Source organism: Monopterus albus, unplaced genomic scaffold (genome assembly GCF_001952655.1).
Source record: "Monopterus albus unplaced genomic scaffold, M_albus_1.0 scaffold321.1, whole genome shotgun sequence".
NCBI classification, from domain to species: Eukaryota; Metazoa; Chordata; class Actinopteri; order Synbranchiformes; family Synbranchidae; genus Monopterus; species Monopterus albus.
In genome coordinates this window covers 291,711-316,093 of record NW_018128201.1, presented here as the reverse complement: position 1 = coordinate 316,093, position 24,383 = coordinate 291,711, and the positions used below count along the sequence as shown (strand labels likewise).

At 40.3% G+C, this 24,383-nt stretch overlaps 2 protein-coding genes across 5 annotated transcripts in view; both read right to left on the bottom strand.

The window, feature by feature from the left end:
• Positions 1-3,200, bottom strand: part of fkbp1ab (FKBP prolyl isomerase 1Ab) — an 8,607-nt gene extending 5,407 nt beyond the window's left edge. The window contains exons 1-2 of one of the 2 annotated variants that reach the window (XM_020624147.1): positions 2,993-3,200; positions 2,830-2,877 (exon numbers count right to left, since the gene is read on the bottom strand). In XM_020624147.1, the coding sequence (XP_020479803.1) occupies positions 2,830-2,877; positions 2,993-3,050 (106 nt within the window). In that variant the 5' untranslated portion in view covers positions 3,051-3,200. The remainder of the gene's footprint in view (positions 1-2,829; positions 2,878-2,992) is intronic. The other variant, XM_020624148.1, reaches the window with a different exon arrangement.
• Positions 3,201-5,987: 2,787 nt separating this feature from the next.
• nsfl1c (NSFL1 (p97) cofactor (p47)) overlaps positions 5,988-24,383 on the bottom strand; it is a 23,703-nt gene continuing 5,307 nt past the window's right edge. The window contains exons 2-12 of one of the 3 annotated variants that reach the window (XM_020624146.1): positions 16,715-16,737; positions 15,107-15,244; positions 13,193-13,293; positions 12,873-12,950; positions 10,765-10,930; positions 10,449-10,544; positions 10,003-10,062; positions 9,091-9,200; positions 8,690-8,827; positions 7,434-7,604; positions 5,988-6,276 (exon numbers count right to left, since the gene is read on the bottom strand). In XM_020624146.1, coding sequence (XP_020479802.1) covers positions 6,117-6,276; positions 7,434-7,604; positions 8,690-8,827; positions 9,091-9,200; positions 10,003-10,062; positions 10,449-10,544; positions 10,765-10,930; positions 12,873-12,950; positions 13,193-13,293; positions 15,107-15,244; positions 16,715-16,737 — 1,241 coding nt within the window. In that variant the 3' untranslated portion in view covers positions 5,988-6,116. Of the gene's footprint in view, positions 6,277-7,433; positions 7,605-8,689; positions 8,828-9,090; positions 9,201-10,002; positions 10,063-10,448; positions 10,545-10,764; positions 10,931-12,872; positions 12,951-13,192; positions 13,294-15,106; positions 15,245-16,714; positions 16,823-24,383 lie in introns of those variants that run through there. The other 2 variants (XM_020624144.1, XM_020624145.1) reach the window with 2 other exon arrangements.

Genomic DNA, 24,383 nt, shown 5'->3' with positions numbered 1-24,383 from the left:
TATTTTATAATGATGGGGAAACGGTTTTTGTGTGGAACCATTTAGTCTGGAGATATTATATTGATATCATGCCATAAAAACATTGGCAACAATACAACTTTGAAGCTTGTCTAACATCCATCCTCCCTGCTGTGTGCATACTGAGAGCAAACGAAGGGATTCCAGGAATCTCAGAAATAGCCGCTGCAGCTGTGAGTTTCAGTGTGCGTCAGGAAAACGCAAGCATCAATCCGCAGAACAGCACCCATCCAAAACAATTTACTCCAGCGCTATTACTGTTATTAGCAGCAGCAAGGCAGCCTGTGAGTGTGATGGTTTGGTGTGGTGTGAGTGAGTGTGTGTGTGTGTGCAGGACAAGGTGCAACACTTCACATAGTGTCAAGCACATTAGGGGGCGGGTGGCAAGATGCAGCCTTTAATCCAGGCAGTGGAACGGGTGTCCTGTCCTCTTTTGGACAGTTAGATAGCAGCCCAGTAGGATGATCTGAAATGGTAAGAGCTCAGAGGTCCTATCCAAGTATCAAATGCAATGAGCGTCAACTCGCTGCTTCTTCCATTTCACACCCAAACAACATAGTGTTGACACTTTCTCATGTCAACCATTTCCTGCAGACAAAGCCTTTCCAAAACACCAAAAAAAAAAAAACCCTAGTTTCGATCTTCACTAGGACGTCGTTTTAAAAAGGCTTGCGTAATGAAACCATCCTGTTTCACCTCCCACTGAAAGACTGCTGTGTAGGCTGACAGGAAGGGAGAATGCCTAGGTGCCTAGGCAGGAAATCCTGTAGTTTGTGTGATACAGAAAAAACAAAATGGATGCAGACTCATGCCTAAAAAGCAATTTAAAAGTACTAAACTGTGCAAGGACTAAACTGGGTTTTACTTCAGGTTACACAATCCTGAAGCTAAGAGGTTCGTATTACATAAAGAGTTGTGTGTCTTACCAGGAAAGAAGGTTGAAACCAACTTTGCTCAACTGAGAGCAGACAGACATGCTTCACTGTTAGTACTATTTCCATTGTGATCTAAACTGTACTGTATTTATATTGTTGTTTAATATGGTTATATGAATGGCAGTGCCCATCTGCCAGTCAGTCCCCCAGTTGTTCCAGTCCAGGCAGAAATATCTCAATATCTATTGGACTGGTTTCCATCTAATTTTGTACAGGCATTCATGTTCCCCAGAGGATCAGAGGATGAATCCTAATGACCTTAACTTTCTCCTAACATTTCCTCTAATCCCATCCTCAGGTCAAATTTTAATGAAATTCCCATCAGCCTCAGCTGTACACGCAAATTAGCAAATGTTTGTATGGTAACACACTAAAGACACTGAACATACTAAACATCATACCTGCTGTTAGCATGCTGATGTTAGCATTTAGCTCAGTGCATACATGTCTTTAAGTATAGCCTCACAGTGCAGCTAGCGTGGATGTAGCTGATGTCCCGACCAATATCAAGAACAAACCTACGCCCTTGTCCACAGGCCATCAGGCTCGTGAATGACACTCTTGCACTAGCCCTTTCACCAACACTGCAGACTGTCCTCTGATTTCTGGGGAGTGCAATGAATGACTCACACCACCCTTTTCACATAGCCTACACTTACATACTAGCAACCACACACAGACATGGCCATGAAGCACTGGTGGCAACACAGCATATTTATGTATACTTGCACAGACTTCCTGTTTACAATGTCTGTATACCGTGCTACTTTTTCTTGCACAACTACACACTACATATATATATGTATACAAGTCCATATTATATTTTCTTGTTATTTATGCCCACTTTGGTTTTTTTATGTCTGAGGTTGCTGAGGATGTGAAGAATAAGAATTTCACTGTACTGTGTAACAAATTGTTTCCTGTACCAATAACAAAGTTTGATTGATTGGTTGACTGATCGATTGATTTGACTGATGCTGAAGTGATCAACTGATGTAATAGGTACATTAATCGATAATAAAAACAATCAATCATAGATCTAATACTGTCTGAGACATATTAAGAATTTATACATACAACTGATATTATGAGTCCTTAAAGGAATAATTTCGTGATACAGTATAGTCCTGTGCGAGCACCTCTGTCTCTGAAGAAATCGTTATAGAAATAATATAGTGAGTCTGCCATTATTTCAGCGGGACCAGACGGTTATAATCCGCTCAACTCCAACAAAGACAGAAAAGCGCTGGAAATCAGACAGGATTTAAAACCCTGCTGTCTGGCCTGTCCGTCTGTCTGTCTGTCTGTGTCTCTGAGTGAACCCCGCGGCGGAATGTGTCTCTGTCTGCGTCTCCTCTCTCTCTCTCTCTCTCTCTCTCTACAGACAAGACAAATTAACACATTATCCACTTGAGACAATAACGGAGCACTTGGGCCAAACTGGGGAGCGCATTATTTTTACGCATGGATGAATCCAGAGCGGGAGACACCACCACTGCTGTTTTATGAACATTATCATCTGATCTGAATGTCTTGAACCAAATGTGCGTCCAGGGAGTGAAAATCTGGGGACAGGGTTACATTTTTATGCAGGGCAGAAATGTGAGAAATTACTGACCGGGATGTTTGTGGCTGAAAACAACTATCAGCTATGAATAGTTTAACGCATTCCATGGCTTTTATAAACGCGCTCTTGTGCCCTATCACTGGATTTACAGTTTTGCTGTGACACTGACAGGATTAGCACGGCTAGATATTTTTCACACGGGTGTAGGAGTCAGTTGACCACAGCAGTCAGTCCATTAACACGGCCTTCCTAACTGTGCAAAAAATTGTCCATGCATGAAGAGTAATAAGTTTCTTATTTAAAACTCACCAACATAATGCACCACACACGTCTGTCCTTTTTTGGGGAAAGTCCTTCCTGTGAAGAAACCAAAGGAGCGCTTAATATAACGGCCGTGCGCAATTAAGGCGGCGTTTCTGCTGCTGTATTACACATGCAAACATGCACTTAATCATTAATACACAAACGTTGCCTTTTCGTGCAGTCGTTTTACCGTCACCCGGGGTTATAGTCTCGATTTCGACTCCCATTTTAGTGGTGTGTTCTGGAGCTGTCCCTGCGCCCGGCCACAGTCCTCCCGTAGCCCGTGTCTCGTCTCCTCCGGCGGATGTTCTCAGCTTTCTGTGTTTCTGGGTCTCTGCAGGGAGACGAGCGTCAAGTTCTCATATTATACAACAACACTTCCGCCCACTACCTAAAAATTAAATCCCACACAGAGGGATATCAGCCGGCAGTACGAGCCCTCTGGCGGCCAAAGTGTGGATCCACCATAACTTGAATCATTTTGAAAGAATTCATCGCACTAGAATAAAGAATTAATCCCAGTGGTTAAAAACCATCTCTGTGCTACTCAACAATAAAACCAGAACAACACTTTGTGTAAATTGAACACCATCAACAACGTTAGCTTCTCATTTATCACAAACTAGATTACTACAGAGAAAACCCCCGCACATGAACTCCTGCTGCCACATTTTACTGAGTTGATCATTCTGAACTACACTCGCATTTCACTGTGCCAATAAACAGCAGATGTTTCCGCTGAGATCAAATGGAAACAACTACATTTCTAACCCTGATGGATAAAACTGGATAATTGGAAAAAATAATCTGCCCTCACAAAGGGACTAACATCGCTGTGCAGTTTACTTTAGGCTGCTCTGAATAATGAAAAGAAAGCAGAAGCTGGCAGAGAGTCAAGTGATGAGAGAGAGAAGTTAGCAGAATGGCTCTGAATCAAAGCACCTAATTCCACCAGCAGACACTCAGGTATTCAGCTCACATTACCAGAGAACTTTTACAGCCATAGCACAACACCTGCATCTTCTTCCCTGTAGAAACAAAACACAGCAAGTGCTCTGAATACACAAACAACTGCAATGTACTGGGAGGTCCTTAAGGCAAACACGCTGCAACAATGACCAACAGATGCAGGGAAAACAGACAATATGGTCTCCATTCAGTCACATGCTATTGTATTGTAACCAAAAGCAACAGTGGAATATATTCACACTTTTAGCTTTGACCTTCAGGCTCATTACTAGCTTTTGGGGATGCTGCTCTGAGGTCACGGTATAAGAACAAACAAATGCTCCAAGTGCACGCCATAGTGTCCGTGCAGGTGTGCTTTGCCTCAGAGACAAAAGTTGGTCCAAACTACAAACTGAAGCAAGGATTAGAGAATATCTTGTCTGCATATCTCTGAAGACACAGGAATGGTTTTCACAAAACTGAGAACTAGGCAAGTTTTGATTTACAGGAAAAATCTTTTCAAGTGGATGTTTTCTGATTGTGTTGACGAGATGACACTGAACGTCATGGAAGCCTTCAGGGAAAAACTACAGCGAGTCATTTTTAGTTTGATGTAGTCGATAAAACCGTTTTCCCACCCACTCTGTGGGTGGAGTGTGTGTTTTAACTGTGCTGCAACTGTGCTACAAATTGCTTGTGTCATATGTATTGCATCAAGTAGTTCTGTAATTCTAGTTTTGACCTGGGCAGTCAGTATGTTTACCTTTGAAGACCATTGGCTTGTTTTTTAAAGCAGTATCCTTTACTGCAAACTTGACCAGTGGCCTTACTTTCTGTATGTTGCATTAAGATTTTAAATACCGCAGTGTTTGACAAAATGTGTAAAAATGTACCAAGAGTTATTGCACACAAAGTTGATATATTAGCCCCATTTCAAAAAGCAAAAATAAATTACACAAACGCCGAAGCAGACAAATGTTACTCTACATATATACACCAATCAAGTTTTTATGGCAACATTTCAAATGCCTTTCAGATGATTACTCAGACCTTTGTGTAGGCTTAACTAAACGAATGACAAAGTGAGCATTGTGGGCACAGCTGTAGTCCTTTTTATCTTACTTACCTTATTTATCTTACCTAGTTTATACAGTCCTACTTTTCATCTTTTTTGACTCAAAGAAATGTTTAAGACCATTCTCTGTTTAACAAGTTTCAGACAACAGACAATCAACATTCCTGAAACATGGCTACTGCCCAGTCGGTTTAGTAAAAGCTCAGGTAAATGTATGGCAGCAACACATTTGGATAAAAACATATCACATTTGGAAAAAAATCCACAAAATTGACATTGTTACTACAATTAATATCTCTCACTTTACAAAACATCTTTCCAAAGACAATAAAAACCCAAACCACTAAGTTCTTTGTACATCAACCATAAAATGAATTTATTTTTCTGGAGGTCCAAACATATTTCTGTGTTGCCCCAGGATGCATAGAAGATGTCAGTGTGTCGTAGGAATTCAAATTCCACCACTACAAACCAGTGTTTACAAGCTATATGTTGTTCTGTTCAGCCATTGGTTTGATAATAAAGCCATGTGCAGCTGTAATATCACACAATATCAAAATGACACCGTGTAACTGGGACAATCCTACAACCTGTAAAGGAAAAAAGAAGGAAGGAAAAAAGGCATCTTAAAAAAATAATTCCATCTCATTTGAACAAAGAGACTGGTGTGGTTGTGGAGGTGAAAGAAGGAGCGTAAGGCTACTGGTTTAGGTTGGTTTGGGGAACAAAAAAAACACCACCAGTGTTTTGGTACAGTTACATCCAAAAAGAGTATGTGAAGAGAAATGAAAACCTGCACAAAACCACACTATCAACGTGTACTTTTACCTTAACAAAACTAGTATTCATTTGTGCTGTTGAGGCAGAAACAAACAGCGAATCTGCGGCTGAATTGCTGAGGCCCCAGCACCTGACAGTAAACAGAGCTGAAGGGACAGATTAAGGTTAATAGAAAAGGAAAAGTGAGGATCAAGTTAATGGAAAATAAAGCCAGGGTTAGTGAATATCTCTACCACCAAAGTGCTCTTCAGAAAGCTGCCCTGCTACTGTCTTTGGGTTAAACTCTACCACAATTCAACAGCATCAGCAGCTTTTCAATAGCACACAGTTTCTCCTCATTACTGCCCATCACAGATCACGGAGGTAGATAATCAAAAATCAGAAGTCCGTACATAAGTCCATTTTTTCCCCTCCCTAAGGAGGAGCAGCAGGTTTCGCCAGGCTGTTAGCTAGCCACACCACTGGGAGGAGCTTGACCTCATACTCCCCTTCACTTTAGCCGCTGAACGATGACGGCGTTGAGGAGGTTGGCCTGTTGCAATGTTTGGCTCTCATCCGACAGCTCCTTGTTGGGGAAGGTGGTCATGAGAACAAACTCTCTGGCGGCCATGGCGGGGCCTGCCGCCACAAACTGACGCAGATCGGACACCCTGAGGGGAATGACAACACATCATGGTTTTAATTTTGTCTACATGACAGGATGAAATCTGAGCCCTGTTCTTCGCATGTGGCCAACCAAGTTACTCAGATTAGAAGGCTATGATTTGACAACTTAATACTGTATACGCAAGCCTTAGGCCCAAATTTGCAGTTTACTCACAGCTACGTGGATCATAACCAAGATGCTTTAGGGCTACTCTTGCTTAAACCTATTTACCAATGAATCCTCCACAGTCCAATCACAAACTGAAAACAGACTCAGACTTACTAAAATAGCTCCAAATCAACAAAACCATACATCCTAAGGCCTATTTCTGCAGTTTTACCAAAGTCAAATAACCTTTGACCTTTCATTGCACACCATGCACAGTGCTGCTTTTCATATCTCTGTCTTCACATCATGTGTATTCCATACACATGCCTTACCAATGTGTAATGCAGCGCGATACAATTCTTCCGAGGCAAACAATTCTTGAAAGTTAACACACACCTAGATTGGCAATGTCTATCTCCAGTACAAATTTCATCTGGATCTGATGGCTAATTAAAGTTAACACTGAAAACCCCATTTAATGTACATTTTCTGCCATAATTTGGCCTGTAATGAAGACAGAAGCCTCAGGTAAGATGCAGAGTATAACTGCCTATCACACACCCTAAGTGATTATCTGGATCAAGGATTTTAGGACCCATTTTGTGTCTTTCTGGAACTTATTTTTCACAAGGGACCCATTTGCGTGAGCAAATGTTGTGTCTCGGCAGAGGTATATGAACTGTCTGAGTGCCCTTGTTTCTGGTTTATTTTCCTCACGCTGGTGCCCCCCCACTGTTTTAGGGTGAATCCAATAACTCATAACGCCTTAACTCATATTCAGATACAAATGACTCACTTTCTTAGACACAGATCAATACAGAGAAAAAATGTGGTTATAACTATGATTTTAAATAAGAATGTGCAGGTCACTGAGAAATCATCACAATCTGTTGACATAATTATTATACAACCATCCATATACATGATAAAATATAAAAAATAATTATCTAAAACTGGGAAACACAAGACAGGCGCACCATTTTCAGACTAACTTTCAGTGTGTTCTCTTAAACAGTAAACATTTCCATAGAACTGAGGAAAACAATCAATCACCTGTGGGTATGGTTGAACTTCTGGACCAGCCTGCCACCGTCGGCCAGTCGGATCTGAATGTTGGTAACAGGCTGGGCGGGGTCTAGGGTCACAGAGGCACTGGCCTGGGCCTCATTGGCAGCCTGGTCCTGCTGGGAGGTGTCAGGAGTTGAAATCAACTCTGGGGTGGCACTAGAGACAGGAGAAGAAGAAGAAGAAGAAGGGAAAAAATAAAGAGTTTACTCTGACCTATTTATAAAACTGTGGTCATGATGAAAACTATATCAGCTAAGGAAAAGAAAAATTCAGAATAGCGTAGTTATTTCATAGGATGTTACACCACTTCTTTACCTAAAAGCATGCAACGATCACAAGTAAAGAAAAGCACTGCTGAATAGCTGCAGCTGTGCAAACTGGACATCAGGGAATATAGGCAGAGTGAAGTGGTGAGAATTTATGCTCCTCGCTCAGGGAGCTGTTCGCCCGCTCTGCTCCTCTGCTCCCTGCTCATTATCGCTCTGCTCAGACTGCACCCCCTCACTCCAAAGAAGGGGAAAAACTCTGCATGTATTTCACTTTTAGCTTAACCAACAGCCTTGCATCCCAAAGAACAATGACTACTTTTTTCCAAATAGAAATGTATTTCTAATTACAGTTAAGCCTGTGTAACAAGGAATATAACACAAAAAGTGTTGGATGACTGTGCAAGAGAAAGATGCATTCTGGGTCAGGCTTGAGCATGATTCAGGCTTGTGGTGTGAGCGCTACCAGAGTGAAATTGGAGCGGGACATAGGACAACACTCCTTTTTTTAAAAAAAGCTGCTCTGTGCTCTGCCCAAAATCCACCTGCTCATGCTTTCCGCTTGCTCGCGCTCAACTCCGCTCACATGATCTGCTGGATATCACATTTCTATTCAATCTCTACATTATTTAATTAAAAAAATTTGATAACTGAATGATGATGCAGAATATACAGTACATGTGCCACTTTAGTTGTGCTGCTTTTTAATTCAGATTGTTTCAAGTGCTGTTATTTTACTAGAAGAGTGGAGACAACTCTGTTAGAAATGTAAATGCCCTCCAGAGGTTTAAGATAAAAATGTTACATGACTAATTATAAACCAGTCATTTATCTGGAATGAGTCTATGCAGGCAGTGAATTCCCAGAATAATGATGATTCATTCCCACGTAGAACAAGCAGAACTAGTTTACCAGCTTCGGCTACATGATCCGTCACATTAAATAAACCAATGACAAGACACTTTTCAATCTCACCTTCCCAACTTCTGTCCTTCACCTTCAAAGGCCTTGAAGACCAACTTGAGTTTGGAGAAGTCCTCATCTCTGTGGTCCTCCATGTCCAGGTTGACCTGGCCCCCTCGAGACCGCTGCCGCAACTCCAGTGGAATCTCCCTGCAGGGAGACAACCAACAGGTGAACAGTGCTATCAGTGCATGATATGCAAATGTTACTAGGTTTGACCTTGCAAGACTATCAACCTTTACTGAAAAGTGACCAGGGTGCTCATTCAGACGTGACGCCAACATGTTCAAATGCTGTTAGATCAACAGTAAGCAGCGCATGTCTGAAAGGAGCTTAAGTCTAGCAGTCAAAAAGGTGAATCAGTGATATCAGTTAAAATACCAGTATAGTTGAATTTAACAGAATATTCTCACCCTCTTCTGATAGCCTCAAGGAAGTTGGCATTTCCAGGATCGTTGTAGTTTCTGAGGTCACCATTATTCAGACTGAAACCCGTCTTCCACAGCTTAAGCACCACATGTACCTAAAACACAAACACACATCATTCAAGTAAGACAGGTCAGTCATCAATATGGACAAGAACAACACAATGAGTTGTGTTAGGTACAATACACTGTGTTTGATAATAACTGTAATGTAAACAAAGTGATAACTATATTTTAGGGCTGTACCCAACTAAGGGCTGCCATATGAATTCGTCAGAATAACAAGACAGGCAGCACACTTGTTTTTCTGTTGAAATAATGCTTGTAGAGGCTTCTCCTATCAGTTAAGCACAGCGCATGTTGTTACTGCGCGTTTGACGTGTACCAGTCTTTTAATCATGCTCTGCACCATAGAGGGTGACATTTTCTGTGAGGAACATTGCTTTTAAACATTTCAATAATTTTGTCACACATATGTTGGCAAACTGGCGGTCCTCGGCCCATTTTTGCTCCTAAAGGGCTTGGCCTTTCCTGGATGCCACTTCTGTAACAAATCATGATTACAACCACCTGTTGACGTCAGCTGTTTCAAATGGAATCATCGTTTCATCGTTTTACCTCATTACTGGCCCTGTAATGCAACAGTCCCAACTTTTTTGGAATGTGTTGCAGGTATCAGGATTGAAGTGAGTGTTTATTTTGAACAAAGGTTAAAATTGATGAGGTAACATCAAATAATGTGCTGCTGTATTGTTTTCAGTGTGGACACAGATGATTTACACATCACTATTTCTGGTTTTAATTTTGATTTTATCTACCATCCCAACTTTTTCTGATTTGGGGTTGTAAAATAGACCACAATGTTTTTTTCTAATACTTCTAATAAAATACAGATCTCACCTTTATGTCGCTTGTTCTAGTGGGTTTTGTTGTCCTTTTCTCCCCCCCTTCTGCAGTTTGCTAAAATAGATCTGACCTTAATGTACATCCATGCATCAGACAGTGTCACCGTTGAAGTTTAAGACAAATGTATACATAAATTAAGATGATTCCAAAGTAGGTTTAATTCCTTTTCTTGCCACTATGTGACTGCCTGAACTATCACAAGGTTTTATAACAATAATGCTTTATCTCATGAGTACAGAAACAAACATTTGTTTAAGTTAAATGTCCTGACAAAGAATAATGAACTCAAAGAATGAGGACTGAAGAAAGTTGACTGATCACTTTCTTTAATAAAAAAAAAAAAAAAGAGCCAAAGAGGGGGTGACAAGTGCCCAAGAAGCAGGATATGGCCTGAACTAAATAAAAAGCGCAAAGCAGAAGCCATCAGGATCTGTACTCACATCCTGCTGGCTGTTGGAAGCTTGCCTTTCTCCGGCCACATAGGTGGACTCCTCCTCGGGAGCTGCTCCTAGTCTATAACCGCCACCTACAAAGGCCTGAGGGATGCGTGCAGACAATCAAAACAAAATGAGACATCGCCAAAAGGAAGGATAGCTACAAACACACAAAGCAGCAAATAAAATTGCTCACCCACAAGTTTGAGCAATGGCAAATTAAAGTATACACTGCATATTAAAAAGTGGCAATACAGAAGCAGGCAGACATGAACAGCAGAGGGGAAAAACAACAACAAGATTGTCATGTGCTGGACTTTACCCTGGCTTTGCTTGGTTCTCCTAGCCCTTTCCCACTCCGGTCTAGAGGAACAGCTCCATGTTCTCTGGCCCCCTTGAACAGGTCCTCCACCACTTCATGGGAGCTCTTCTTCTTGGGAGGCCCAACAATCTGTTGCCCGCTGCGCTCTGATCCCCCTGCAAAAAACCTGGAGGGGGACATAGCATTGTGTAACTAAGGATAGTAAGAAATTCTTCCATCAGCATGTGTAACATAGTAGGGCCTTGGAGAGATATAAGAACAATTCAGCCAAGTCAGAACTCCTTTGCTGTACTTTCTTCACTGCCACACCTTACAACTAACTGGTTGATCTACATGTAGCTCATTGTACTGTATGTATGCTAGATGAGTTTCTAATACCTTTTAATCCTTTATTATCCTTTTGTGTGGGATAATAAAGCCTGCAACCCAGAACTGATTCTGTGGTCTGAATCCTTTGAAGCTTAACCCCTTACAATGTGGATCTGTAAGTCTACAGTACATTTGATATGGCACAAGTATGAACTGAACCCTGTAGGATTAATATGAAGACCACAGAAGCACAAGATTAAATACCCACAGAGATTAAATGCACATCTTGTTCTGCTTGCCAAGATCACTGACAAATGTATCACCTAAGTGTCACCCCCTTTGCAAAGAGTTTATTCTCTTTGCAAAGGGGGTTGTTAGGCTATAGATGAACTAAACCTTGGCTTCCAACTTGTAATTTCATTTATAGCACCTTCCTCTTTGACCAAATCATTTCCTCATAGTACAACCTGATCTAACTAGTGATCATGGCCGGGTCAGTTGGTCAGAATAGTTTGCAAGCTTAAAACATAATGAGGTTTTAAAGGCGGACTGTGGAGTAGATGAGCCTTCACGTTTAGCATGATGACGCTTAATATCCCAGACAGCCTCTGTGGTCTCATTTAGCCACTTCTTTGCAACCGCCTTTTTTAAGATGTGTAAAAGCTTAAAAAACAAATCACAAGTGTGATATTTACTGATGTATTTTATTTTATAGAAAATGAAACGGTATTGGCTTTGTGTTAACCACAGTCCTTATTTCACTTTAGGGCAAGGGAAGTGGAAGCCCAAAAATGCTAACTCAGTCCTGGGTTTATAGACTCACTACAACAGTACTCTATATTAGACACTTCAATTTAACCGGAGAAACACCAGCATATTGCTGCTTGTGTTGTGTTGAAGTGTCTAGGTAGCCCCTTATGTACAATATTCCAAGTTGTGCAGAAGCAGCACAGTTAAAGACAGTAGGAAATACAATGCAAAAACAGTGAAAAATGACTTGAGCCAACAGTTAAGTCAATTCAAGCAAACATGCCCTGCAAAACCGAACTAGGAGAAATGTAAATCATGTATAAATCTGTAACAACCCACGGTAAAAAAAACAACAAAAAAACAATTACTGTTCTTTATTTCAGTTTGCCAGTAATGAAAATGGACTAAAAGGCCATTGGCAACCCCACACAGTCACTTAACAGCCAGTCCGCTGTACTGTCCTGGCAGCAGAAACTGTTGATGCTGCAGAAAAGCACACATGGTCGGCTCACACTGAATGAAGTGAAGCCAAAAATAGTTTGGTGCATTCTGGACTTGCACCCACTGAAGTGTCACTAGACAAACTGCCATCTCTCCAGCATGGAACAACTATCACAACCATTTAGGATGGCCAAAAAACCTGGCGGCTACTGTTAGTACATACATGATCAGATGGGCATTGGGTTTATTTATTGACTAGTCTCCGAGTCCATTTTAATCCCTGATCCACTCTGAGGTGTCCTTGGTCATGACATTCAATCCCTACCAGGCCAATGAATGCTTTTCTCTAACTGATCTATTCCTGGTCTGTGAGCTTCTCAAGAAGAAGGAGAAAAAAAACAGACAACTATCTCCCATGAATGAATGAGTCTAGCCTATCAGGGAACCCCAGACAACTATCTCCCATATGATGATCAATTAAATCATGGCAAAGTCTAGATGGCTCTTGAGTACAACCCAAAGTTTGCCTTTCCCTTTCCTTCTTCTGGCTCTATTAATGTGAGGGGCATGTTCACAAACTTTAAGTTAAGAATAGTAATTAAACTTACCTCTGGCCTTCCTCCTCATCACTTTCCTCCTCTGCCTCATGCATCAGATCTCTGAAGGAGGTCACTCTCGGCTGAGTGCTGACATTAAAGAAGCATGCAGGGTTAATGTATTCAGTTATATGTTACAAAATGATCTTGATGATGAAGAATAAGGCAAGTCTTAAATAAAATGAACACAGGTGCAAATAATTATGGCCCAGGGCTGTTTGATAAACTGTACTGTTGGACTTTTCACCAACAAAGAAGCAGTTCATTAGTATGCCAATACATCTTCAGAGTGAACCGTGGTATTAATAGCAGTGACAGACTGTAGACATTACCTTGGCCCTGCAGACCTGGACACTGAGGAGCCTCCCTCAGGCTGAGGAAGTGTCACTATGTCATCATCAGCTCCATCCTCAAAGAAACTGGCGAGTGCAAGCTGGGAGGAGACAAAAATCAGTATTCCACTGTCATAACAAGATCCTGACAGTTTACCAACCCAGTTAGCTAACAACTGTCACGTGTTAATACTGATCTTACAGACAACACCAAGAGTTAGATAATTCATCTCTTTCTACACACAGATTAAAGGACAACCCAACATAAAGTGTCTCAGTCAGGTATTGGGCCACTACGTGCCACCAGAACAGCTTCAGTGCACCCTGGCATTGACTTTTCAAGTGTCTCAACTCTTGGAGAGATAAACACCATTCTCCCAAAAGATATTTCCTTCATGTGGTGTTTTGGTGGTGGTGGAGATGCTAACACATTGCTCTGACATCTCCCATAAGTGTTCAACTGGGTTGAGATCTGGTAGCTGCGAAGGTCATAGCATCTGATTCACATCATTTTCATACTCATCAAACCAGTCAGTGATCCCTCATGTCCAATGGATGTCATCATGGAAGAGACCACTCTCATCAGGATAGAAAGGTTTCATCATAACGATGATCACTCGATCACCCTTCCCTCCAAAGGGACAAATGGACCCATACTATGGAAGCATTTACATTTATTATGTTTCTCCACTCACTGAATTCGGCTTTTCCTTTAACTTGTCACCCATATTTATACCATAATGTCCCAGTAGATATATTTGTATCATGCAACAATAGAGGACCTGGTCTGAAAAGAAAACTAATCATAACACTGGTTCAGTTTCATTTTCTTTATGTATTAGAATCAACAGCTAGAGTAGGGAGGAATTTTTATGGCATGCTTCACAGAGGTGGAAAGTAGCCAAATACATTTAGTCAAGTACTGTACTTAAGTACAACTTTGAGGTTTCTGTACTTTGACTAGTTTCATTTCCTGTTACTTCTTACTTTGACTTCACTAAATTTTAGAGGTAAATAGTGCTTTTTATTCCACTCTACTTATTTGATAACTTTAGGTACTTATCAGGATAAGACTAATGAAATACTGTACACTATAATAATACATTTTTATTGCTCCTTGGTGGAAAATTCACAAGGTACCAGGAGCAATTCAAATTAAAATTAGCGCCACCTTTTCCAGCAGTAACATTAAAAGTGATGTAGCCTAAAGAATAATGCTCTAACAACTTATGATATACACTAATGTGAACTGTGCCGTTCTGTATAATGAATACTTTTGGTATTTTAACTATGTTTTATTGATAATGCCTTTGTAGTTTTAATTAAATAAAACTACACGTAAACAAGTAAACTTGTTCCTGCTCATCTCTATAGCAACTGGTTTAATCATTTAATTTTCCTGTGGGGTTAATAAAGTATCTATCTTTCTTTCTACCCAAGCATTTTTCCATTATGGCATTGCTACTTTTACTCGGGTAAACAATCTGAGTACTTCGTCCGTCGCTGTGCTTCAGTGGAACAAATGACAATGCACCGCTGAAAGCTAGCCTAAGTTCTTTAACGCTACGTTAAGCTATACTGCTACAGGCTAACGCTAGTTAGCACGACTCAATGGGTTGACGATAGATTAGCGTTAGCCAAAATTTAACCGCAACCTGTTTCGTAAAAAGATAATAGGGAATGCCTTTCTTGTGACAATGATCGTGTCAACTAACCAACTGTACATCAAGTTTGTAGTCGGTGATAGGAAGCGGTCAGGCAATTGTCAAAGGGTGACTTGCACAATTTACCGGTACCACAGGCTAACTTTAGCCTGGTAAGCTATTGGTCTGACACATGTCGTATTTCTGCTTTTTTCTTTGGACTGCCATCGTACACTTCACCGTAACTATAAAAAACGCAGAAGAGACGTGCCTGCAAATTCCAGCCGGCGGACTCCAAGAAAAAACGGGCCCGCTCCTCATCCACATCAGTGACAGCGACGAACTCCCTCACAGACTCCTCTTGGCTCGCCATTTTCATGTGCTCCTTCCACGACTCATCCGCCACCACCTGGAGAAACAAGCAACAGATGATGGTTCCTATGTGGTATAAAAACGGGGCGCATAACGAAAGACACTTAAGACAAACATATTAAATAAATAAGTCGAATTTAATTTAATTTAATTTAAAGCAAGACTCTTCTAATTTAAATAATCCATAATATGTTTTATAAATTTGATAATATTGTTTTGACCACTAGATGGCAATTTATCCACAGTTTACAAAAAAGTCACAATAGCTCAGGAGCAATTGTTCTGTCACAATGTGGCATTGCTACTTTTGCTTAAGTAAATAATCTGAGTAGCCTACTTCTTCCACCACTCCACACGACTTACTTTCTGTATATCCTGTGCATATGTTTTACAAAATAGATGGTGAAGAGCCAGACGTTTATAGCTCTTTATTACAGCCAAAATAATTAACAAATGATTACACTGATAGCACCTTTGCTTAGGCTCTGTAGCTACAGTTCATAATGGCAAAATACTTGATAGTAAATGATGTTATTGGCTTGATTAAAAATATATTTACTTTGTTTATAATTTTTTTTGTCTACATCAACCATCTACCAGGCCTGCATTTTCTAATGCATTTTGATTTCTAGGCTGTATATCTTTGAGTCTGCTCATAAACATTGTTAGGGTTTTGTTTTTTTATCTCATCTTGTTTCATTATTCTGATCCCATCCCATCTCATCAAGATGTGACACCTCAGTGTGAGACCACAAAGTTTCTAATACAGCAGTCAGATTCTAATCTTCACCTTCACATCACTTTTCAGATCCTATCTCTAGTCTATCTTCTAGTGTAAGTCCACAATGAAACAAATGCTGAATGAAGTGTGAGACAACTCACATCTGACAAAACCTTTCCAGTAAACATGTGCCAGTGATTTCAGTATGATAAGCAGCTGGAGGGAATGTTCCCTTGGGAGATACCTTTGTGTCCCTGATAAGGTGTCTGATGGCGGGTTGGTCAGATGGCACAAAGCCATAAGTACTAGACAAACTGGGGGCATCTTAATTGTTTCTGCTGGGGGAAGAGGTTAATGGCACACTGTTGGTTGTTTGATCTTCAAGGCTAATTAATCTGGAGCAAAGTGAGAAAACAATGTTGTCACCTCACCTCCCGCAACACAACCCCCATCTCTTCTTAGATGCAAACAAAGGAGAACAAAATGAAAAAATAAAGTGAGTTACACTGAGTATAATCTTTGGTGATCATATAACCTATTGTTTCCTGTTTGGATTGTTTTTAGCTTCGGGGTCTGTGATGAGGCAAGAGCACCCTGATATAGGGGAATAGAGAGAAAAAGATAATAGATACAAAGGTGAGAAGAGAACAATGTTTCAACCTACAGACTGACACAATAAAAGCATGTACATGGGAAAAATAAAAAACAAGTACAAAACAAAGAACAAAACAAGCAAAATAATATAAAGCAACAGTTACAAAGCAGAAAGAAACAGTAACTGTGTACCTGAAGTGTGTCACACACCAGTCCTATAAGTTGAGAGAAAGGACAAAAGACAACAGTCAGTGTAAGAGACAGATTGACAACAGTACACGTCATCTCAGGAAACCCTGAGGCCACAAGTGTGTTGATCAATGTGTGCATATGTGCTTTATCTTCCCATGAGACCCGAGACTCATATTGTTGTAGGGTAATGTTACCACCTGTGTGAAGTTAAAAAAGGCTGCAAGCAGTAGACAGTAGACTGACATGTCACCAGAGGTTAATTCAAGTTCAGGTTTCGTATTAGGAGAAATGTGTCTGAGGCCCTGAGACATGTTGAAAAGCATTACACAGTGAGAAAAGCCAATGCAAGGAACTGATTCAGTAAACCTGACTAAGGGAAAATCAAAGTGTGATCACTGGGTAAGTCAAAGATACAATATCAGAAGAAATATGTTTAGATTAGTTTGTTGGTTGATATGCACAGGCTTTATACATAAACATAAAACCACTAAAATGTAAAAAGAGTTTGACATTTTGGAGTTTATAAATTTTTTCATTTCCTTACCGAGTTTTAGGTGAGAAAATCAAACCCAATCTCATGTCAGTGAGATTCATCTCAATCTAATGTGTGTTAAGTATGAAGCTAGAGCTGGAATTCATTAGCTTAGCAAGACTGGAAGCAAACCAATACAGCTAGTTTTGTCCATTGTTCAAAAATACACTTATCAGCACCTTCAGTATAAAGCTCACTAGCCATTTGAATCATGATAATTTAATTCTTACTTAAACAAAATTTAAATACAGCATGTTTTGGTTTTACAGAGGCAGAACAATTTTTCTACTTCTGTAAAATTCTCCAAAAACATCAAACTAACCTCACTAGACAAGTTCAATCATTAGAGCTGCTGATACAGTTCTACAGAGGAATCACCGAGTCTGTTCTCTGCACCTCCCTCACTGTCTGGTTTGGCTCAGCAACCAAACAGGACAAGTACAGGACTGCAGAAAAGGTCATTGGTGTGAGCCTGCCATCCATGGAGGACCTGTACTCCACACGGGTCAAAAGGAGGGCGGAGAGGATCACTGCAGACCCCTCACACCCTGGACACAACCTGTTTGAACTCCTCCCCTCTGGAACGTGTTACAGGTCACTGTGCACCAAGACAACCAGGCACAGGGACAGTTTCTTCCCCCAGGCTGTTACTCTGATGAGCACTTAACCCATGACAGTATGACTGGACAATAACCCTCAGTGCAATACCTGTAAATATACCTCGTACAAATTATACAGATTTGTACAGGCCTCTAGTTTTAAGTACTCTGTTTTTATTCCTTCTTATCACATTTCACAATGAGCATTCTTTGTCTGCATTGTTTACTGCCTGTTTATACTGCTTATTTTGCATTGTTTGGACTGTTTGTTACTTGTTAATACTGCTTACTTTGTTATATTACACAGCCTTATGCCGGTTTACTGTTTACTTGCCCCTTGCATGGGGATATGTACATAGACATTGAGAGCCGATGTACCAGAGTCAAATTCCTCTTGTGTCCGACACACCTGGCCAATAAAGCTGATTCCGATTCTGATTCTGATTCTAGAACACAAACAGAAGAACAATTCCCAAGAAAAACAATGGAGATTAGGCTAGTGATTGGTTGTTAATACTGGTATGCACATTGAACTCACCTTATGACAGGGGAATTAAGGTCTGCAAGAATGTCAATAAATTTGCAACACTGAACTTGTTCTTACTTTTAAGTCTGTGTGCAAGATAAACAAACGAGATTCAGCATGTTAATCGGTGAGCTTTACAAGTGTCGGTAGGCATATTTTTGAATTTGAGTGAGCCAGGATAGCTGTTTACCCCTGCTTCTAGTTCTTATGTTAAGCTAAGATAAGATAAGCTAATTGCCTCCTTGCTCATGATTATGGCTAAAGGTTGTTTGAAAAACCAAATTGTTTTTGATACAGGAGAGCACATCTCGCTTGAGAATTCACATAATTTCACCTCTTGAACTTTGCCATTAGAAGGAAAAGATACCTTACACAGCCAAGCAGGGTCTTGAACTATTTGCAGAAGGTCAATAAGCAGGAGAGCACTGTGAATGTCAGGTGAAATGACAGCTCATAAAAATGAAGCTGTTGGAGGTTGATTAGAACAAGTGTCCATAAACCAGGCGACCCAAGAACATACCCTCCACCTCCATGTCTCTCCTCTAAACCACATACACACATTGTGAAATTAGCTGGTGCTTCTTTCCTCCCTCAGTCAGTGGCGCCAAGTCATAAAGTGAACCACAGCCTTGTTTATGACTCCTGACAGTTAGATAGTGAAGGGTGGTTCTCACCCCCCAATCACAGCTTGTCAGTTGTGAGAAAAACAACCTAACCTCTTGATCTAAGGGTCACTTTGGAATAATCAGAAGAAAACAGAGGGAAGTGAAGCTCCCAGTAGCCTCAGTAAATATCACAATCTTGTTTAAAAAATTTGCTTTGTGGAGTGTTTGTTCTGTTCCGAATAGCATGCATAACTGCAAATGCTGATTGATACTTTAGGTTTAGGCTAAAACTGCTCCCATTATACTTTCTTTTCTTTTGGAATTTGCTGTTAGAAATAGATAACTGTTCAATTCAATTCATTTCAATTTAATTTTATTTGTATTGTACCAATTCACAACAAAAATCATCTCAAGGCAATTCACACAGAGAAATACCCAACAAATCCCTATTGAGCAAGCACTTGGTGACAGTATAGAGGAAAACTCTCTTTAACTGAAGACACCTCCGACAAACTCCAGCTCTTGGTGGGTGGCCTTCTGCCTCAACTTGTTGGAGTGAGTGGATAGAGAAGAGAGAAAAGAAAAGCATCAGGAAAGGAGAGGGGAGAAGAAGAACTCGGAGAATCATGGAAAACCCCCCGGCAAACTAGCAGCATAATGTTGCAGTCAGACTGAGTTTCAAAGGAGAAATGGTTCAAATCACTTGACTCTCTGACTTCACAGTTTTACTGTAATAACAAGAAACCCAAAATTTCAACACTTCAGAAGAAGAAATTACAACGTGGCCAAGAAGCACCAAATTTTGAGCATTATTTTTTAGCAAATCAACTACAATATTTAGTTAACTGGATTCAGAAGGACAGTTATAATAGCTCATGGATACAACTAGAACAAAATCAGTGCAAAAATAACTTCAGTTGCAGACCTTGCCTTCTTACCATAAGAAACTTAAGACTTAAGAAAATGAAATATTGCACAAATATCACAACCTCTGCAACTCTGACAGCCTGGGGAAAAGCAAACAAAACCACAAAATTATCATTAACACCATGTAGATGCACTACAATTTGGCACAACCCTGATTTTCAACTGCATAACAACCCCATCCACTTTCCAACATGACAACACAAAAGAAACACTCACCTTCATCACCTACAGCATTTGAAAACAACCAGCTCATACCATTCAATACATTAGTCCAGAAGTACGGAGATGGGAGAGGAGAATTTCTGCAGTACCCACAGTTAAAATCCATAATATAATCAAACAACCCACTACAACCATCCGTGCTAGCTGAAGAGACAACAAAATCTTAAAGGTAGAGCAGGTGTGCTGGTTCCACAGGAAAGGAGCTTGATAGCTTAAGGCTTAGTTTCCTTTCTGTAACTTCTAGGAACCACATACAGGCCTGCACTTTGAGAGTGAAGTGCTCTGTTTAGATGATAAGGCGCTATGAGGTCTTTAAAATATGATAGAGCCTTGTCATTAAGGGCTTTGGATGTATGCTAAAATTTATTATCCTTCCGTTCCTCTTGTTCATCTTCCCCCTACTGTAGGTTTGTCCAGCACAACAATATATCTCCCTCGGTTCAGGTAGGCAGTAGCTAATAGTGGCAATGCTGTCTGAGGGGTCAAGGCCTTGTTTTAACTTAACTGCCCTGCTAAAGGTCAGAGTTGCAAGCCATTACTTCTTTACAGATTAATAGCAAAACAAGGCAGCACGTGATATATGGGCATGTAGTGGACATTGGTGGACAACACATATAAAAGAAAAACATTTTTGGCAGTAACTCCTAATCCAATTTGTTATCCCATAATTGCAAGTGCATCATGATCAGTTAGATATTCATTTTGCTTGTATCAGTGTCATCACTAATGGTGGTTCAGTGTGTTTAAACAACTAGTGTATTCACAATGTAACACTGGTATTTCCCTTTGGGAGAACCTTGTAGACCACCAGACAGATGCTATCATAGAAGTCCAGGTGGAGTCAGCTCCAACAATGGCTGCCCTGAGGGTCAATGTCACAGTGGGATTTCATTCCTAGCCATCAACAGCCTAACCATAATTACAAACTGTCAGACTTACTGTGCTTCTTTAGAAGACCATAAGACCACTGGAATGTATCTTACATCATTGTGAAAAATGTTAAAGACATTTTCTACTAAAAAAATAATGTGCTTCATCACCTTTTATCCTTAGGCTATCCGAACTGTGAATGCTGCTATTTACAACTGTGTGTAATGATTTGATACATTCACCACTGGAATGTATCTTACATCATTGTGAAAAATGTTAAAGACATTTTCTACTCAAAAAATAATGTGCTTCATCAGCTTTTATCCTTGGGCTATCCGAACTGTGAATGCTGCTATTTACAACTGTGTGTAATGATGTGATACATTCACTCAGTATTTTAATATATATAATTAGATATAATCTGTTGTTTTTATGTTTGTGTGGATGTGGTTATTGTGGCTGTGAGAATGGATATTTTATATTTTTATATTTTTATATTGCACTGATCAGAAGTGGCACATCTAAATTTGTTGTACTCATGTACAATGACAATAAAGGTAGTTTCAAGTCTCAGTATGGTGTGAGTCTGATATGATGTTGGTAATTTAAGCAAACAATCACACAGTTGGCATTACATTTAGATCCAAATGTCGCTGAACAAATATGCTGAGCAGTTTGCCATAAAATTTTACTAAATTTTGGTGATTCCTTAATTCATCTAGCACCACTAACAGGACAAAAGTTGACTTTGTTCAAATGATAATCACTTATTGGCCAATTATGTTATATACACACCGATGGTAGTGCTGTCCCTGCAAGGCACTACTCTGGCCATGGGGACAACCTGGGGTTCAGTGCCTTGCCCAAGGACACTTCAAAATGTGGACTAGGAAGAACCAGAATCTAACAGTCAACCTTCTGGTGAGGGGACAGCCACTCTACTTCCTGAGCCACATATCCTCAAAAGTAATCACATTTCCATCAGCTTTGACTTACATTGTGTTTAGTGTGAATTAGCAAATGTTAGCATGCTAACATACTAAGCTGATGGTGAACATGTTAGCATTGTTACTGTTAGCATGCTGACTTAGCTAAAATTAGGTTACTAGTGTGCCCATTGCCTCACACAGCAGCTAATGTGGATGCAGACTACTAGTAGGCCCACTGTATGCACTGTTCCATGTATTTGATTTATTTACATTTCTTTATGTTTTTGATTTATTTATATTTATATTATTTATATTTTCTTTATCTAGATAAGGGTTTATATATAAGCCTGTTCTGTTTGTTATTGTATACTGTCCACCTGCTCCTTATTCAGAGTTTTTAAGTGAATTCTCAGACTTTCTGTCTGATTTAGCGCTTAGTACAGATAAAATAATCATAGTAGGCGACTTTAATATTCATGTAGATGCCGACAATTACAGCCTTAACAATGCATTCTGTTCATTATTAGACTCAGTTGGCTTCTCTCAAATTGTAAATAAACCCACTCACTGTTTTAATCACACTCTTGATCTTGTTCTGACATATGGCATCGAAACTGAACACTTAATAGTGTTTCTTCAAAACCCTCTTCTGTCTGACCATTTTCTAATAACTTTTGAATTTACATTAATGGATTATACTCTATGTGGGAAACAATTCCACTACAGCAGATGTCTATCTGACAATGCTGTTACCAAGTTTAAGGAAATAATTCCATCTTTATCTACTTCAGTGCCGTTTGCCAACACAGTGGAAGGAGGCCACCTTAACTTTACTCCCACACAAATCGATAATCTTGTTGATAGTACTGCAGCCTTCCTGCGTAATACACTTGATACAATTGCCCCTCTGAAAAAGAAGGTAGTGAAACAGAGGAGGCTAGCCCCGTGGTACAGCTCGCAGCTCCGCTCCCTAAAGCAGGCATCACGAAAAATGGAAAGGAGGTGGCGCTCCACTAAGTCAGAAGAGTATTTCATAGCCTGGAAAGATAGTTTAATAACATATAAGAAAGCCCTTCATAGTGCCAGAACCACATTTTATTCATCACTGATTGAGGAAAATAAGAACAACCCCAGGTTTCTTTTCAGCACTGTAGCCAGGCTGACAAAGAGCCACAGTGCTGTTGAGCTTAACATTCCCTTAGATCTCAGCAGCAATGACTTCATGAGCTTCTTTACAAATAAAATCACAACTATTAGAGAAAAAATGGGTCGAACCACTCCCACAGCTCTCGCAGATGTGCCATCTACTACAATGGCTTTAGAAACATCTGTAAGACCTCATTTATACTTGGACTACTTCTCCCCTATAGATCTCTCTGAGTTGACCTCAACAATTGCTTCATCTAAATCATCAACATGTCTCCTGGACCCCATCCCGACCAGGCTGCTCAAAGACGTCTTTCCCCTAATCAACACATCCATACTAGATCTGATTAACCTCTCTCTATTAACAGGTTATGTTCCACAGGCTTTTAAACTTGCAGTAATTAAACCTCTACTCAAAAAGCCTACTCTTGACCCAGGTGTCCTAGCTAATTATAGACCAATATCCAATCTCCCATTTATTTCCAAAATCCTTGAAAAAGCTGTTGCAAAGCAGTTATGTGACCACTTGCACAAGAATGATTTGTTTGAGGATTTTCAGTCAGGATTTAGAGTCCATCATAGTACAGAAACCGCATTGGTGAAAGTCACCAATGAAATGTCCACACAAGAAAGGTGTTCCATCAGGGGTTGGTTCGCACAAGTATATAAAGACAAACACACACGCACACACCACATGTCAGGAATCGGCGCGTTATGCTGCCAAAAATGTTGAGGGTGAACTCAATTAAAAGGCCAGACAAGGAAATGTAAAACAAAACCGTCTCTTTAATAAGAGAACTAACGCTAAACAAAACCATACAAGACACGGTGAAACACAAAAATCACAGGTCGGTATAAACAGTCCGAGATCAGAGCCAGCAAACACATACAGCAGAGGAATCCAAATACGTAGTCCAAAGGGAAGTCCGATAATTATACACAGTGACAGTCTGAAGCAAGAGGGCAAGGCAGAACAGAATAGTCAGAGGAACAAGCCGGGTCAAAAACACAAAGTACCAAAACCGAAAAATGCTGGAGAGTGAGAGGTGGCGTCTAGAACAATCTGGCTGGGATTGGTGGGTGAAGGCTGCTTATGATGCGGTGCAAACTATAATGAGCAGGTGAAACTAATGCGGGTGATGAAGAAAGTAAAAAGACCAAAACTGTGGTGAAACAAAACAGGACGTAGCATCAAAATAAAAGCCTGACAGGAAGCAACACAGAACCGAATCATGACACCACACACACACACACACACACACACACACACACACACACACACACACACACACACACACACCACACACACACAC